The sequence below is a fragment of the Salvelinus fontinalis genome, chromosome 37 (assembly GCF_029448725.1).
Source record: "Salvelinus fontinalis isolate EN_2023a chromosome 37, ASM2944872v1, whole genome shotgun sequence".
In the NCBI taxonomy this organism is placed as follows: Eukaryota; Metazoa; Chordata; class Actinopteri; order Salmoniformes; family Salmonidae; genus Salvelinus; species Salvelinus fontinalis.
This window is the reverse complement of record NC_074701.1, coordinates 4,934,924-4,950,678: the sequence shown is the minus strand read 5'-3', so window position 1 is coordinate 4,950,678 and position 15,755 is coordinate 4,934,924. Positions and strand designations below refer to the sequence as shown.

At 46.5% G+C, this 15,755-nt stretch overlaps 1 protein-coding gene across 1 annotated transcript in view; it reads right to left on the bottom strand.

Moving 5' to 3' along the window:
* The window catches only part of LOC129835904 (regulating synaptic membrane exocytosis protein 1-like), an 84,889-nt gene that overhangs the window by 67,526 nt on the left and 1,608 nt on the right, over nucleotides 1–15,755 (bottom strand). Inside the window, exon 2 of the mRNA XM_055901610.1 lies at nucleotides 12,886–12,960. Coding sequence (XP_055757585.1) covers nucleotides 12,886–12,960 — 75 coding nt within the window. The remainder of the gene's footprint in view (nucleotides 1–12,885; nucleotides 12,961–15,755) is intronic.

Sequence of the window (15,755 nt, the reverse complement as noted above, 5' to 3'; positions counted from 1 at the left end):
CATCTTCCTGTCAGCGCCCCCAGACTCATCTCCGGTACCGATTGGCCCTAAAGGTCAGACCTGGGTCACCTGCTGTTAGGTCTCCTCAGGGTTCATATCCTCAGCTCCATGACTCTCACTAAGTCAAACTGTCACACGCCCCGTTCAAATACATAGATCCTGTTTGAATAATTTAGAAATGTATCCTTCCTTACTCCCCTCTGAGGAAACCACCGCTTGAACGCAGTTCAATAGGTGGGAGCAAGGATTCATAACATTCCTTTCACCAATCAATTAAGGGAAGGAGATGAGGGAAGGAAGCTATCTTCAACTATTGGACTGCAGCCGACTCAACTACTCTCTCAGATGGGAAAACGTTCAACTTAAATCTCTACTAGATTGTGCAACACTGTTGTGGAATGTTTCTTTGAGGGGTAAATGAAAAACATCTTCATGAGTAAACAGAGAGAGAGGAAGAGAGATAAATAGAGAGAGAGAAATATGTATTCATGAGGAGATCTGAGAGAGCCCTCAGCTTTCAAGATTCAGGGGAGCCTGTCAGACAGGCGCTCATTAAGAAAAGCTAGAGAACACTGAGATTCATGAATGAGAAACAAGGTTAAACCAAAGCTTTACTTCTACCAGCACGAACACACACTTCCCTTCGCGTCACACCATTCAACTTTCTCTAATTTTTTAACCTTTATTTACCTAGGCAAGTCAGTTATAAACATATTCTTATTTACAATGACGGCCTATCCCGGCCAAACCCGGACAACGCTGGGCCAATTGTGCGCCGCCCTATGGGACTCCCAATCAAAGCCGGATGTGATACAGCTTGGATTCAAACCAGGGACTGTAGTGATGTCTCTTGCACTGAGATGCAGAGCCTTAGACCGCTGCGCCACTCGGGAGCCCAATATAAATAAACCCTTTGTGAAATGCACATTTGTCCAAGTCCAAATAGGGCCAACAATTCACTCTGGGAAAACAACATTAGCATGAAGCATCCCATATAGTAATTGCTGGAGTAATTACACCATGCAGCACTAACAAGCTTGCTGAGAGTCAAGGACAACAGTAGCAACAACAAAAAAGCCTACTGTACAATACAGAATGCAGACCCATAAATACACACAGCGTTACAGGCATACTGAGATTGGAGGTTTCGATTGGGTCTGATCATGTTAGGGCCTCTACCTTGCTACCTCAAGCAGTGAATGGTGTGGCTATTCATCCAGAGCATTGGAGAGCGATAATTTCCCCAGTCCTCTCCAATCGAGGGGGAAGGAGTCAAAGGAGTCCTCTAGATGACGTGAAAAGCCAGCCGTGTCTCAGCTACGGTGCGTGGCGTCACCTAACAAGGACAAACGTCCTGCGGACACACACGCCGTTCCCCATTCAACAAGCCCTGGCAGGATGGCCCTGGTCCCCATATACAGCGCTGGCTATAAATCCTACAGCACACACACACACACACACACACACACACACACACACACACACACACACACACACACACACACACACACACACACACACACACACACACACACACACACACACACACACACACACACACACACACACACACACACACACACACAATGTCCCAGAGGAGCAATGGGTCTGTGCGGTTGGTCTCTAATCTGTCTGACACCCGTATGATAGAGCTGTGCTGCTCAATGGCTCATGTTAAAGTCCTCAATACCGGCAGTGTCTTGAGTCCAAAAACAGCCCATCACACGTGTGCAATATGGTGAAAAGTCCTAGTACCAAGTCAATCAAAGAACAATGCCAAGCTAATGTTTATACACATCAAATTCATTCTGATTTATTCTGATCTACACGATGTCTCTATAGACCAGGGGTGTCAAACTCATTCCATGGAGGGCCTAGTGTCTGCTGGTTTTTGTTTTTTCCTTTCAATTAAGAACTAGACTAGTTGAGGGGTGTTCCTTACTAATTGATGACCTTTATTCATCAACCAAGTACAAGGGAGGAGCGATCACCCGCAGCCACTCAGCCTTCCGTGGAATGAGTTTGACAGGTGCTCTAGGTGCAAGAGGATAGGTGCTGTTTCAGGACTGAGGAGTGAACCTCCCTCCCAAAATTCCTTCACACTCCATAGGAGAAGGGGGATATATGAGCATGCCCTGGCACCATTGCAATGGATTCTGGGTAATGGAATCTCATGTTACCAGCTGGGAGAAGTTTCCGGTTATAGTTTCTCACTGAGGGGAACTGTAAGCGTATGTAGTGCTGAATACAAAACCCGAGCCCTAGCCCTTATCCCTAGACACTCCTTATAACCACTCTAAATAATAATATAGTCATTCATCAGATGCTTTTATTCAAAGCGACTTTGAGTTAATATGTGACCGGTGGCCACTAATGTGCCTTTTAGCCCTCTGTCTTGCCCACCAGGTGCGTCTGGTTGGCTAATCAAGGGCGTGGTTGTGGCAGTGTATTTAAGCAGAGCGCTTCCTTCCATTTGGGAGATTGTTTTGTTATTCGGAAGGTTGGCGTGCCTTTGGAGGATGAGAGTGGGGCCAGTGATAGCCCAAATATTTTGTAAGAATAGTATAGTGTGTGTGTAACAGTGCCGGTAAACGTTATACTGAGTTCCTCTCTCTTCCTCCTTGGGCACGCCAGCCTGAGTGAGTGCAGTGGGCCTGCTGATTGTTTTATGTGTGAAATGGATTTGATTATGTAAACTTCAACATAGGACACTTGGGATAATGCAGATGTGATTGATATGGAAATTGTGTGCGCTTAACCTGGAAATGTATCATTGTGCATTTATTTTCAACAGAGACCATTGAAAGAAACTGACTATGTTGGAAACTTCAATTATTAAATAGTTGAATATTTTGTGGAGAATAAACCCCAATTTGCACTCACTCAGGCTGGTGTGACCAAGGAGGAGAGCGGAACTCAGTATAATGTTTACTGGCGCTGTTACATACACTATACTTACAAAAGACATCTGTAAGACTCTTTGGATTTGGGCTATCACTGTCCCCGCTCTTGTCCTCCAAAAGCACGCCAATCTTTAAAAAGACAAAAATAAATCTCCAGACGGAAGGAAGCGCTCTGCTTAAATACACTGGCACAACCACGCCCTTGATTAGCCAACCAGATGGACCTGGTGGGCAAGCCCGAGGGATAGAAGGTGTGTTAGGTGGCTAACGGTCACATATGAACTTAATCTATATTATTATTTAGAGGGGCTAGGGCTTGATTTTGCACGCCACCGGTCACACACACATGTCCAATATATGTACCCCATGCAGAAATCCAGCCCACAACCCTGGTGTTGCTAGCCGACTGAGCCATGAGACCTATGGGTACTCTGTATCTGTACTAATAAGCATTCATAAACTCACTCCCACGCCACCTGATAGAGCTGCAGTGACTAAGGGTTCCCTTCATGACTCACCCTCTCATCTCAGATCGATATTCAAAAGGCAAGTGGACATTAATCAAAAGACAATGAGTGAGTGTCAAAGAAGAGCGAGAGAGAATCACTTCACAGCCATTTAGAAATGAATCTCTCTCTCTCTCAACAGGAGGAGTCATCCACCTGATTGATTTCTGTAAATTCCCACTCCTATAATAGACGAGCTTTAAAAAAAAAAAAAAAAAAGTTTCTTCCTCCTGCTATTTGCAAAATTGGAAAGCAGTAAAGGGTGCCAGCCTTGTGACTGGTCCCTGTAGCGCTAGAATAAAGGAGAGACGTGTGTGGTCGTGTGTTTAGGTGGGAGGGGATTGAAGATTATGACAACTTATTTTATATCAAAAGGAAAAAATAACACTTTGGTCTATGGTAGGTAGTTGGTTTAGCCCACTAACTTACTCTCCTCTGTTCCTATGCTAGGCAGGTTGGTCTGTTCCCGCTCTGGATGGCACCTCACCACCATATGGAATCAGCAGCACACAGTAAGCCACAGTCTCTCTTTCTGTCTCTCACTCTCTTAGGTTTTCTCTCTCCCTGGCAGGATCTGCACTTCCCCCTCCCTCCTTTGCTTCCGGCAAATCTGTCGCCATGCTGAGTGGCCCGGGTGGTGTATAGCGTCACCTTCCCCCTCTCCAACCATCCATCCATCTCTTTCTTCAGCTCTCTCTCCTTCGCCCTCTCTCCTCTGGTGTGCACACTCCTCAACTATGGTTAGATTAACCCCTTCAAACCTCCCAACTTCAATTACACCGATTGGGTGAAAAGGTGGATGTAGAAGCAAAACCTAATCCTTCGGTTACCATAGCAGAGAAGTACACTGTGTTCTTACAACTGTATTCAATTCAATTCAATTTAAGGGCTTTATTGGCATGGGAAACATATGTTTACATTGCGTTTATACAAATTGCGTTTATTTTAAGCAAACTTAACATGTGTAAATATTTGTATGAACATAACAAGATTAAAGAACTGAGACATAAACTGAACAAGTTCTGCAGACATGTGACTAACAGAAATAGAATAATGTGTCCCTGAACAAAGGGGGGTCAAAATGAAAATTAACCGTCAGTATCTGGTGTGGCCACCAGCTGCATTAAGTACTGCAGTGCATCTCCACCTCGTGGACTGCACCAGATTTGCCAGTTCTTGCTGTGAGATCTTAACCCACCTTCCACCAAGGCACCTGCAAGTTCGGCGAGTTTATGAATTATCTTTGAAAGACAGGGTCCTGAAAAAGGGACGTTTCTTTTTTTTGCCGAGTTTATTTAAAATTGTGTTTTTTCTTCACTGGTTGACCTTTTCTTGTGGCAAAAGGTCACAAATCTTTCTGCTCTGATGGCACACTGTGGTATTTCACCCAATAGACATGGGAGTTTATCAAAATAGGATTTGTTTTTTAATGCTTTGTGGATCTGTGTAATCTGAGGGAAATATGTGTCTCTAATATGGTCATAAATTTGTCAGGAGGTGAGGAAGTGCAGCTCAGTTTCCACCTCATTTTGTGGGCAGTGTGCACATAGCCTGTCTTCTCTTGAGAGCCAAGTCTGCCAACGACGGCCTTTCTCAATAGCAAGGCTATGCTCACTGAGTCTATACATAGTCAAAGCTTTCCTCAAGTTTGGGTCAGTCACAGTGGTCAGGTATTCCGCCACTGTGTACTCTCTGTTTAGGGCCTAATAGCATTCTAGTTCGCGCTGTTTTTTTGTTGATTCTGTCTAATGTATCTCTCTCTTCCCTTTCTCTCTCTATTCAGCTCAGCTGCTCTCTCACACATTTCTCTCCACCACACACTCCCTCTTCCCTCAACCCTATACTGGGTACCCTTCTTGGTGGTTTTGTACTGTAGGTTCACTTCGCCAGTACTGATTCACCAACCCTGATTCACAACACACCAATGTCAAGACACATGCACTGTATTGATTATTGACTGCTACACAAACTCTCCTTGGGTACATGGAGTGACATTACTCTCTCCTCAATAGGAGCGTTCACGTGTCTTAGACTGGTCTGGAGGGCCTATCCTCATTACCGAGTGGGACTTCAACAAGCCTGCAGCTCCAAGACAATAACATTTACCAGCAGAGAAAGAGAGAGTGAGGAATGGAGAGAGAGAGAAAAGAGGGAGAGTCAGTCCACTTGAGAAGACATTCCGCTCTGTCAAGAACACACCTCCTTACTTACACACCGTCACAGGCTTAAAGAGCACTAATGTCACGCACACACGCACGCACACACACACACACACACACACACACACACACACACACACACACACACACACACACACACACACACACACACACACACACACACACACACACACAGGCCCACGCGCACGCACAGTCATTAGCCAGATACCTGAGGATGTCTAGAAGACAGATAAAAGACAGAGGGAGGGAGATAAAGAGGACGATATAGAGAAAGAGATTGGCCGCTAGAAATAGATAGATGGGGAGAAAAGATGAGGAAGACAGATGGAGAGAGCACCAAAGCCAACAGCAGAGCTAAGTGGGTAGTGTGCTCCCCAGACAGAGCTCCATATGGCTTGGCACAGTCGTACAGAGCTTTACCTTTAGCAGGGTGGACACCGTCTACAATCACACACACACATACACACCATACAGGGAACAATATCCTGTAGTTACAGAAAGATACAGTACATAAGTCATGCTAGGTTGTGTTGAGTTAGCTGTGTGCTAACTGTGCTTCTCTATTTGTCTGGACAGTAGCCATGCTTTCACCTTTGAAGACACATAGAAATAAGCAGTCGGGAACTACACATGTGATTTGATAGCAGTCTCCTGACCCTGGCACCATGGCAATGGCACAGTAACACTGCAGTTCCCTCCTGAGGTTTTGAGATTGGCCGGTAGTCACTTCCTGCACTCTGTGACTGGCTAGTATCCTAGTCCTATCAGGGGTCTCTCTGCTCAATGGGGTATATCAGCGACATAAGCTAGGCCTTATAGATACATCCCTGTCATAGAGGGGAGAGTAATGTAAGCTCTTAATGGCAAATATACACTGGTCCAAGCACACCAAGACAGTCATGAAGAGGGCACGACAAAACCTATTCCCGACTGAAAAGATTTGGCATGGGTCCTCAGATCCTCAAAAGGTTCTACAGCTGCACCATCAAGAGCATCCTGACTGGTTGCATCACTGCCTGGTATGGCAACTGCTCAGCCTCCGACCGCAAGGCACTACAGAGGGTAGTGCAAACGGCCCAGTACATCACCGGGGCCAAGCTTCCTGCCATCCAGGACCTCTATACCAGGCGATGTCAGAGGAAGGCCCTAAAAATTGTCAAAGACTCCAGCCACCCAAGTCATAGACTGTTCTCTCTGCTACCTCATGGCAAGCGGTACCGGAGCGCCAAGTCTACAGTAGGTCCAAGAGGCTTCTAAATAGCTTCTACCCCCAAGCCATAAGACTCCTGAACACCTAATCAAATGGCTACCCAGACTAATTACATTGCCCCCCCGCCCTTTACACCGCTGCTACTTCTGTTGTTATCATCTATGCATAGTCACTTTCATAATTCTACCTACAAATACATATTACCTAATATTACCATATTACCCTGTATTCTTTAAAACTGCATTGTTGGTTAGGGGCTCGTAAGTAAGCATTTCACTATAAGGTCTACTGTTGTATTCGGCCGTTGTGACTAATACAATTTGATTTGATTTGAGTGTCCAAAATATTAGAAATACCTTCCTAATACTGAGTTGCACCCCCCCCTCCCCTCAAACCCTTAGCCCTAGGAACAGCCTCAATTTGTTGGGGTATGGACTCTACAAAGTGTCGAAAGCGTTCCACAGGGATGCTGGCCCATGTTGACTCCAATGATTCCCACAGTTGTTTCAGGTTGGCTGGATGTCCTTTGGGTGGGGGACCATTCTTGATACACACGGGAAACTGTTGAGCAAGAAAAACCCAGCAGTGTTGTAGTTCTTGACACACTCAAACTGGTGCGCCTGGCACCACCTGCCATACCCCTTTCAAAGGAACTTAAAACTTTTGTCTTACCCACTCACCCTCTGAATGGCACAAATACACAATCCATGTTTCGATTGTCTAAAGGCTTAAAAATCCTTCTTTAACCTGTCTCCTCCCCTTCATCTACACTGATTAAAGTGGATTCAACAAGTGGCATCAATAAGGGATCATAGCTTTCAACCTGGATTCACCTGGTCAGTCTATGTCATGGAAAGAGCAGTTTTGTACACTCAGAGTAAAGTTAGAGAATTTGCTAATGTTTGACATGAGTTTTAGTGAGAATGTTACATGGCGGTAGGTGGTGCTAATTCTAAGAAGTTGTCTTACATAGCCTATTTTGCTATGTGGGCAAGGTGGAAGACATGGCTTTTGAGGGGTCATCTCTTTAATGTACTGAGAGTTATGGAAGCTTTTCCCTCTATCAACAGGATGAGTAGGTCTACCATTAATGTCACGTTCTGACCTTAGTTCCTTTTTATGTCTTTATTTTAGTTTGGTCAGAGCGTGAGTTGGGGTGGGCATTCTATGTTGTCTCTGATTGGGAGCCATATTTAGGTAGCCTGTTTTTCATTGTGTTTTGTGGGTGATTATTTTCTGTTTCGTGTTTGTCCTCACCTTTCAGAACTGTTCGTTTGTCGTATTGTTATTTTGTTAGTGTTCATATTTATTAAAGAAACGTATTTATGAATACTTACCATGCTGCACCTTGGTCCTCTTCTCCTTCTCCCGACGACAATCGTTACAGAATCACCCACCAACCAAGCACCAAGCAGCGTGGTATCGGGCAGCAGCGAGTTCTGGACTCCTGGACATGGGAGGAGATTTTGGACGGTAAAGGACCCTGGGCACAGGCTGGGGAATATCGCCTCCCCAAGGCAGAGCTGGAGGCAGCGAAAGCTAAGCGGCGGCGATATGAGGAGGCAGCACGGCAGTGCGACGGGTACGAGAGGCAGCCCCCAATTTTTTTTTTGGGGGGGGGGGCACACGGGGAGTGTGGCAGAGTCAGGTTGGAGACCTGAGCCCACTCCTCGTGCTTATTGTAAGCAGCGCGTTACTGGTCAGGCACCGTGTTATGCGGTTAAGCGCACGGTGTCGCCAGTACGCGCCCATAGCCTGGTGCGCTATAGGACAGCCCCCGAAAGTGTCATGCGAGTGTGGGCATCCAGCCAGGGCGTATTGTGCCTGCCCAGCGTGTCTGGTCTCCGGTACGCCGTTTCGGTCCAGGGTATCCTGCGCCGGTTCTGCGTGCTATGTCTCCGGGGCGCTGGGAGGGTGCAGTGAGTCCTATGCCTGCGCTCCGCTCGTGCCGGGCGAATGTGGGAATTGAGCCTAAGGGGGAGGTGCGCATAGTATGCACCAGATCTCCAGTGCTCACCCACAGCCCGGTTCAACCTGTGCCTGCACTCTGGAGGGTCCGGGCTAGAGTAGTCATCCAGCCTGTGGGAGTGGTGCCAAGGCTGCGCACCAGAGCTCCAGTGCTCCCCCACAGCCCAGTCCTTCCGGTGCCTCCTCCAAGCACCAGGCCTCCTGTAGGTCTCCCCAGCCTGGTGGGTCCTGTGGCAGCCCCACGCACCAGGCTGTCTCTCCGTCTCCTCCCTACAGGTGCTCCCGTCTGTCCTGAGCCGCCCGTCTGTCCTGAGCCGCCTGAGCCGCCCGTCTGTCCTGAGCCGCCTGAGCTGCCCGTCTGTCCTGAGCCGCCTGAGCCGCCCATCTGTCCTAAGGCGCCTGAGCCGCTCGTCTGTCTTGAGCCGCCTGAGCCGCCCGTCTGTCCTGAGCCACCTGAGCCGTCCGTCTGTCCTGAGCTGCTTGAGCCGCCCGTCTGTCCTGACCTGCTTGAGCCGCCCGTCTGTCCTGAGCTGCTTGAGCCGCCCGTCAGTCAGGAGCCTCCTAAGCCGCCCGCCAGTCAGGAGCCGCCTGAGCCGCCCGCCAGTCAGGAGCCGCCTGAGCCGCCCGTCAGTCAGCAGTCGCCTGAGCCGCCCGTCAGTCAGGAGCCGCCTGAGCCGCCCGCCAGTCCGGATCTGGCAGAGTCTCCCTCCAGTCCGGATCTGCCAGAGTCTCCCTCCAGTCCGGATATGCCAGAGTCTCCCTCCAGTCCGGATCTGCCAGAGTCTCCCTCCAGTCCGGATCTGCCAGAGTCTCCCTCCAGTCCGGATCTGCCAGTCTCCCTCCAGCCCGGATCTGCCAGAGTCTCCCTCCAGTCCGGATCTGCCAGAGTCTCCCTCCAGTCCGGATCTGCCAGAGTCTCCCTCCAGTCCGGATCTGCCAGAGTCTCTCTCTAGTCCAGAGGCGCCCGTCAGTCCAGAGGCGCCCGTCAGTCCAGAGGACCTCTACTAGGGTCTCCAATCCGGGGTCGGTGGCGAGGTTTGTCGCTCCTAAGGTGTCAAAGAAGTGGGCCGAGACTATGGTGGAGTGGGGTCCTCGTCCCGCTCCAGAGCCGCCACCGCGGTAAATGCCCACCCAGACCCTCCCCTATAGGTTCAGGTTTTGCGGCCGGAGTCCGCACCTTTGGGGGGGTACTGTCACGTTCTGACCTTAGTTCCTTTTTTATGTCTTTATTTTAGTTTGGTCAGAGCGTGAGTTGGGGTGGGCATTCTATGTTGTTTTTCTATGTTTTGTTCTGTTGTTCTATTTCTATGTGTTTGGCCTAGTATGGTTCTCAATCAGAGGCAGGTGTCAGTCGTTGTCTCTGATTGGGAGCCATATTTAGGTATCCTGTTTTTCATTATGTTTTGTGGGTGATTATTTTCTGTTTAGTGTTTGTCGTCACCTTTCAGAACTGTTCGTTTTTCGTGTTGTTGTTTTGTTAGTGTTCATATTTATTAAAGAAACGTATTTATGAATACTTACCATGCTGCACCTTGGTCCTCTTCTCCTTCTCCCGACGACAATCGTTACAATTAATGCATTCTGAGTTCACTTCCCTACCCTTTACAGAAATATGCTTTCCATTACTTGAGCATCCTGAATTCATATCATAGATCCACATCTATGCTCATCTAGAATCAGAGAAAAACAGATAATAGCCTGCATGTCAAATGATACACAACTACTTACAGTTCACCGCTTTTGACCAGGGAAAGTGGCTAAAGTCAAAATTGCATTATGTGGGGGATATGATATCATTTCAGAAATGGGCAGATATGATAAGCATATGTTAATTCGTAAATAAAGTTCAGACCGGCCTGCTGACATTCTGTATGTGTCGGAATAGTGACCGGGATTCCATGTTATGATGTCATAATTGGGCCACATTCCGGGATTCATCGGGGAAGCAGATGTGATCCAGCTGATTTGCGCCTTAATCCCACCACTCTCTGATCCAACCTCTCACACACGCATGCATGCTTGCGCAAAACACACACACACAAAATGTCAACGTGCACGACCACATAGAAATAATGACTAACCTATATACACACACACAACGTGTTCATTGTGCTGCACACACAATCTCCATTACAGACATAAGCCTAAAGTACTGACCACAGCTCCTGCTCCCATGAACAGCTAAACATACATTACACACAGACGCACACATTCTCAACTGCATCCTCAAACTCACCTCAGTCAAAGTGGCCTTAAGTGCTGGACTGATAGTTGACATACCGGTACTTCAATATGACATACTTATCACTCTGGGTGGATACTGGCTGTTTTCCTCATCAGAGCCAGAGTGATAGGAAGTCGTCCCTTACTAGACATCTGGGCTCAGATTACCCAAACCCAAATTCTAACCTTCTGACCCTGGAGGATATAGAATATCTGACCCTGAACTAGCCGTTAGGGGCATCACGCTTAACCACGTATCCATAACACAAACCCATATCAAAGACTCAATGATGGTTCAATAGCACACAAGAGCTAATTAACAGGTGATGTCCATCTTCTCACTGGGTTGTGGAATGTTGTGGTTGACATTAGCTTGGGAGCTAACACGAGTCTTCAGTGCCCTATACTACGTACGTGGTTTGAGGAGTTAGGGTAGTAACTTTGGTCAACTCTGAGTTCAACTCGGGATAACCGGTACCACGAAAGTGGCTCACCTTTTAGCCAGGTACATTTCTATGGCAACGAATCATTCAGATCTAACCTGCTACCGGGCAGGCTAACTCAGGGTTTACTACATTTATTCTGAATAAAGTGTCTGAGTCACGAGTTGAGGACGGATGAAATCAGATTCCCTCCCTCTCACAAAGATTGCGTCATCATCCCCTTCAATGCACAAGCATCATCCCCTTCAATTTTTTGTGTGTGTTAAATAATAGTAATTTTAAAATACTTAGCACATTACACATTCAGTAATGACAGAATGCATTTCAAACTTTACGCACAGTTAAACTTGTGTATGACAAATACAACTATTTTATCAATAGGAATGGGGGGAAAAGATGCTTGTTCATTGAAAAGCACACCAAAGACGCCCTAAACACGGCACTCCAACAAGCCCATTTCACATACTAGCCTGCTGAATTTGCAAGATAACTTTTCTTTCATTTAGATTTCGGCACAAATGAAAACGCGACACTGACGCTCCCATAGATTGATGTGTCAGCATGGTCTCAATGAAGAGTTCTGACTCTCCCATAGATTGATGTGTCAGCATGGTCTCAATGAAGAGTTCTGACTCTCCCATGGATTGATGTGTCAGCATGGTCTAAATTAAGAGTTCTGACTCTCCCATGGATTGATGTGTCAGCATGGTCTCAATGAAGTGTTCTGACTCTCCCATGGATTGATGTGTCAGCATGGTCTCAATGAAGAGTTCTGACTCTCCCATGGATTGATGTGTCAGCATGGTCTCAATGAAGAGTTCTGACTCTCCCATGGATTGATGTGTCAGCATGGTCTCAATGAAGAGTTCTGACTCTCCCATGGATTGATGTGTCAGCATGGTCTCAATGAAGAGTTCTGACTCTCCCATGGATTGATGTGTCAGCATGGTCTCAATGAAGAGTTCTGACTCTCCCATGGATTGATGTTTCAGCCTGGTCTCAATGAAGAGTTCTGACTCTCCCATGGATTGATGTTTCAGCCTGGTCTCAATGAAGAGTTCTGACATTCAACTAGCCACAGGTGACATGCATGCGCCGTTACAAGCCTGCTAGAGTTAGCGGCAGGCGGACGAGTAATATTCACCGTCATAGTATGGATGAAGCCTGAGCTGTAACATGAAGCTAACTGAAGCTTCAATCGTAGTATATCCCTCTGGTCTAAGGCAAGGTTACTCATTACGTGAAGATAGTTAAGTTCAACAGCTCATCCGTTACATTTCACTCCCTTTTGACCACCTTGTCATCAAAGACCCATAACCAGCTTTAGCCACCAATGTGACAGACTGGGTTCGAACCCAGGTCTTCTGACCGCCCCAAGACTATGTTAGAATAACCAACTGAACATTAAAAGAAATAACAGACAGCAAAATATGGTTGTATAATGGTTTTTACCGGACATCGTTTTGCTGAGGAGGCTTCTTCTGCCCAACCAGGTTCACAGTTCTTGCTTGGATGGGCTTCTCCTCCCTGAAACACACAAGAGGGACAATGTTGTTGGAATTTTGTCAGAAAATGATGTTAAAAATGTATACAATGGTGCAGTTTGAGGGTTCTTGTAGAAGGTGGACGTATGACTCGATTTAGACATTTACACAGTTGCTGACGCCTGCCAGATCTTACAACGCCTGGATAAGTATTTAACATATCAGCTAACCAGATATGTTATAGCAATCTGGTGGCCGACTGCACAGTCGATGACGTGGCACGCGATCATTGGTTGATGCATGGCACCTCTGAGCAGAAGATCCCAGGGGAGTGATTGGGGACATTGCCCTGTGTAGTGTGTCGTCTTTCGGATGGGACGTTAAACGGATGTCCTGACACTCTGTGGTCACTAAAAGATCCCGATGGAATTTATCGTAAGAGTAGGGTTGTTAACCCCGGTGTCCTGGCTGAATTCCCAATCTGGCCCTCATACCATCATGGCCACCTAATCATCCCCAGCTTCCAATTGGCTCTTTCATCCCCCCTCCTCTCCGCTGTAACTATTCCCCAGGCTGTTGCTGTAAATGAGAATGTGTTCTCAGTCAACTTACCTGGTAAAATAAATAAACATGAAATACATCAGGCGTGTTCCTCTGCCCAGGTGTTGCTGACACATGCCAGATCCTACAGCGCCTGGATAGGTATCGTAAGTATCAGCTAGCCACATCATATGTTATAGCAATCTGACAGTCGATGACGTGGCACACAACAATTGGTTGATGAATGCAACGTCTGAGCAGGGGAATGTGACCATCTACTCCACTACTTCCTGTTCTTCTTCAACAATTAACCAACATCTGATTAATCAGAATAGAGAAAAGTAGTTGCTAGGTAGATAATCAATTACAAAAACGTGACTCACAATATTTTATAACTACACAACTTTGACTTAGAAAACAATAATATCTCTGATAAAATAATTATACAAAAGTATGTTTTTCACTTTTGTCTCGAAATGACTATCGGATATATTTTTTTCCCATAAATGTTACATACACATCAATGGGTCCTCTGATCATCTTGATCACAGAGAAAACACTAAGAGAACCCCACAACATGATGTGTCCTGTCTAAAACTGAATTGGGTGACAGATCTGTAACAACACGTTGTGTTTGAGCTGTCATTAGATGGGTGTCTGACTGTCCAGTATAGCTGTTCAAACCTCCCAACTTCAATTACACCGATTGGGTGAAAAGGTTGATGTAGAAGCAAAACCTCCTTCTTAGGTTACAGTAGCAGAGGAGCACACTGTGTTCTTACAACCAGCAGGTTTTTTCTGACTATGTGACCTATCCAGGAAAATATCTCCACATACAGAACATACACCCACACTGCACATGCACAGGCAGTTACTGTAGTATGAATACAAAAGCACTGTGTAAACATTGATATGGCGGGTTGGATTGAATTCCAGCATGTGTGTGTGTGTGTGTGCGTGTTCGTACTAGGCTACTGTGGCCACACTGCTGTCTTCAGGTTTCATCAGCGCTTCTCACATTAGTGGGCTCATCAAACAGATTTACAGCATAGAATGAGATTAGATGACATATCAGTCCAGCCTGGGTCTACCATGATCTGATGTTGTGATTAGAGTAAACGATCCTATAGGATATACATGTAGGTGAGTTCTGTGGATGTAAGACTTACACAAGGCTGTTTTCAGCATTGCCTTATCGCTAGAGTGTGGGCACATAGCCTACTGTAGCATAGGTCCCAATTTAGATCACACAGCACACCATGCAAGCATGCATACACACACACACACACACACACACACACGCTACAGTAGCTTATGTGCTCCGACTAGCAATAAGGCAGAGCTGAAATATAGTCTTGATGCATAGCCTATGATGAAAATTATGAAAATGATGCATGACCACTTATGCATTGGACAATTCCTTCTTTAGATGCAATGAATCGATCTGCAGATTCAGTGCAGGGCTAGCACTCTGCAAAAGGAGCCTAAAATAGAACACAGACGTGAATAGCAGAGAAGAAGGGGTTCTCATGGGAGCCTAGTTATTCATTCTATATAAGACTATGCGATAGAAGTGACTGTGGTCTGACGTCATACCACCTCGCTGCAGTTTGTCAGAATATCCGTGGAGCAATATGCTACCCAGAAAGGGTTCAATTTAACTCACGATGATACACCTCAGAATTGTTGTCGTGACAAATACAACAGACGTGCTCCTTCCACACTGGCTCGCGCTCTATGTGTGAAAATACTAAAATAGCACAGGCTGTTTTCGACCATCATCCACTGTAATAAAACAACACATAAACTAGGTTACATGCATTTACTGTAGCCTTTCTGTCTAGATGGGCTGCTGTAGGCTGATGCGAGAGTGCTGGCGCTGGCCTACATTGGGCTGATACTCAACCGCACCCCGTCACCAAAGCAACGGACGTACACGCAAACAGCTGTTGAGATATGGGATGGAAACACACAGTGCTTGGCTTCAACTCAAATTGGTGCCCGTACTCATTTTGGATGCCGGTACTGTTTATATTTAGGTGAGGAGCTCCACAACACTTTTGAGCTAATATTCAATAAGAAGAACAGGAGCTCGAGCAGTAGAACAGTTGAGGTGCTGGTACTCAGTTCCGTGAGCTCCTGCCCAAGTCAAGCACTGGAAACACACCGCTAGAGCAGAGATGCCGTTTCACTGATTTTACAAACAGAAATTACAGGATCTCGGTCGAATGACGCTGTGCAATCGCAGCCTGGTGTTAGCCTATCTGTAGCACACAGAAGCTGTGCTTGGGAATATAC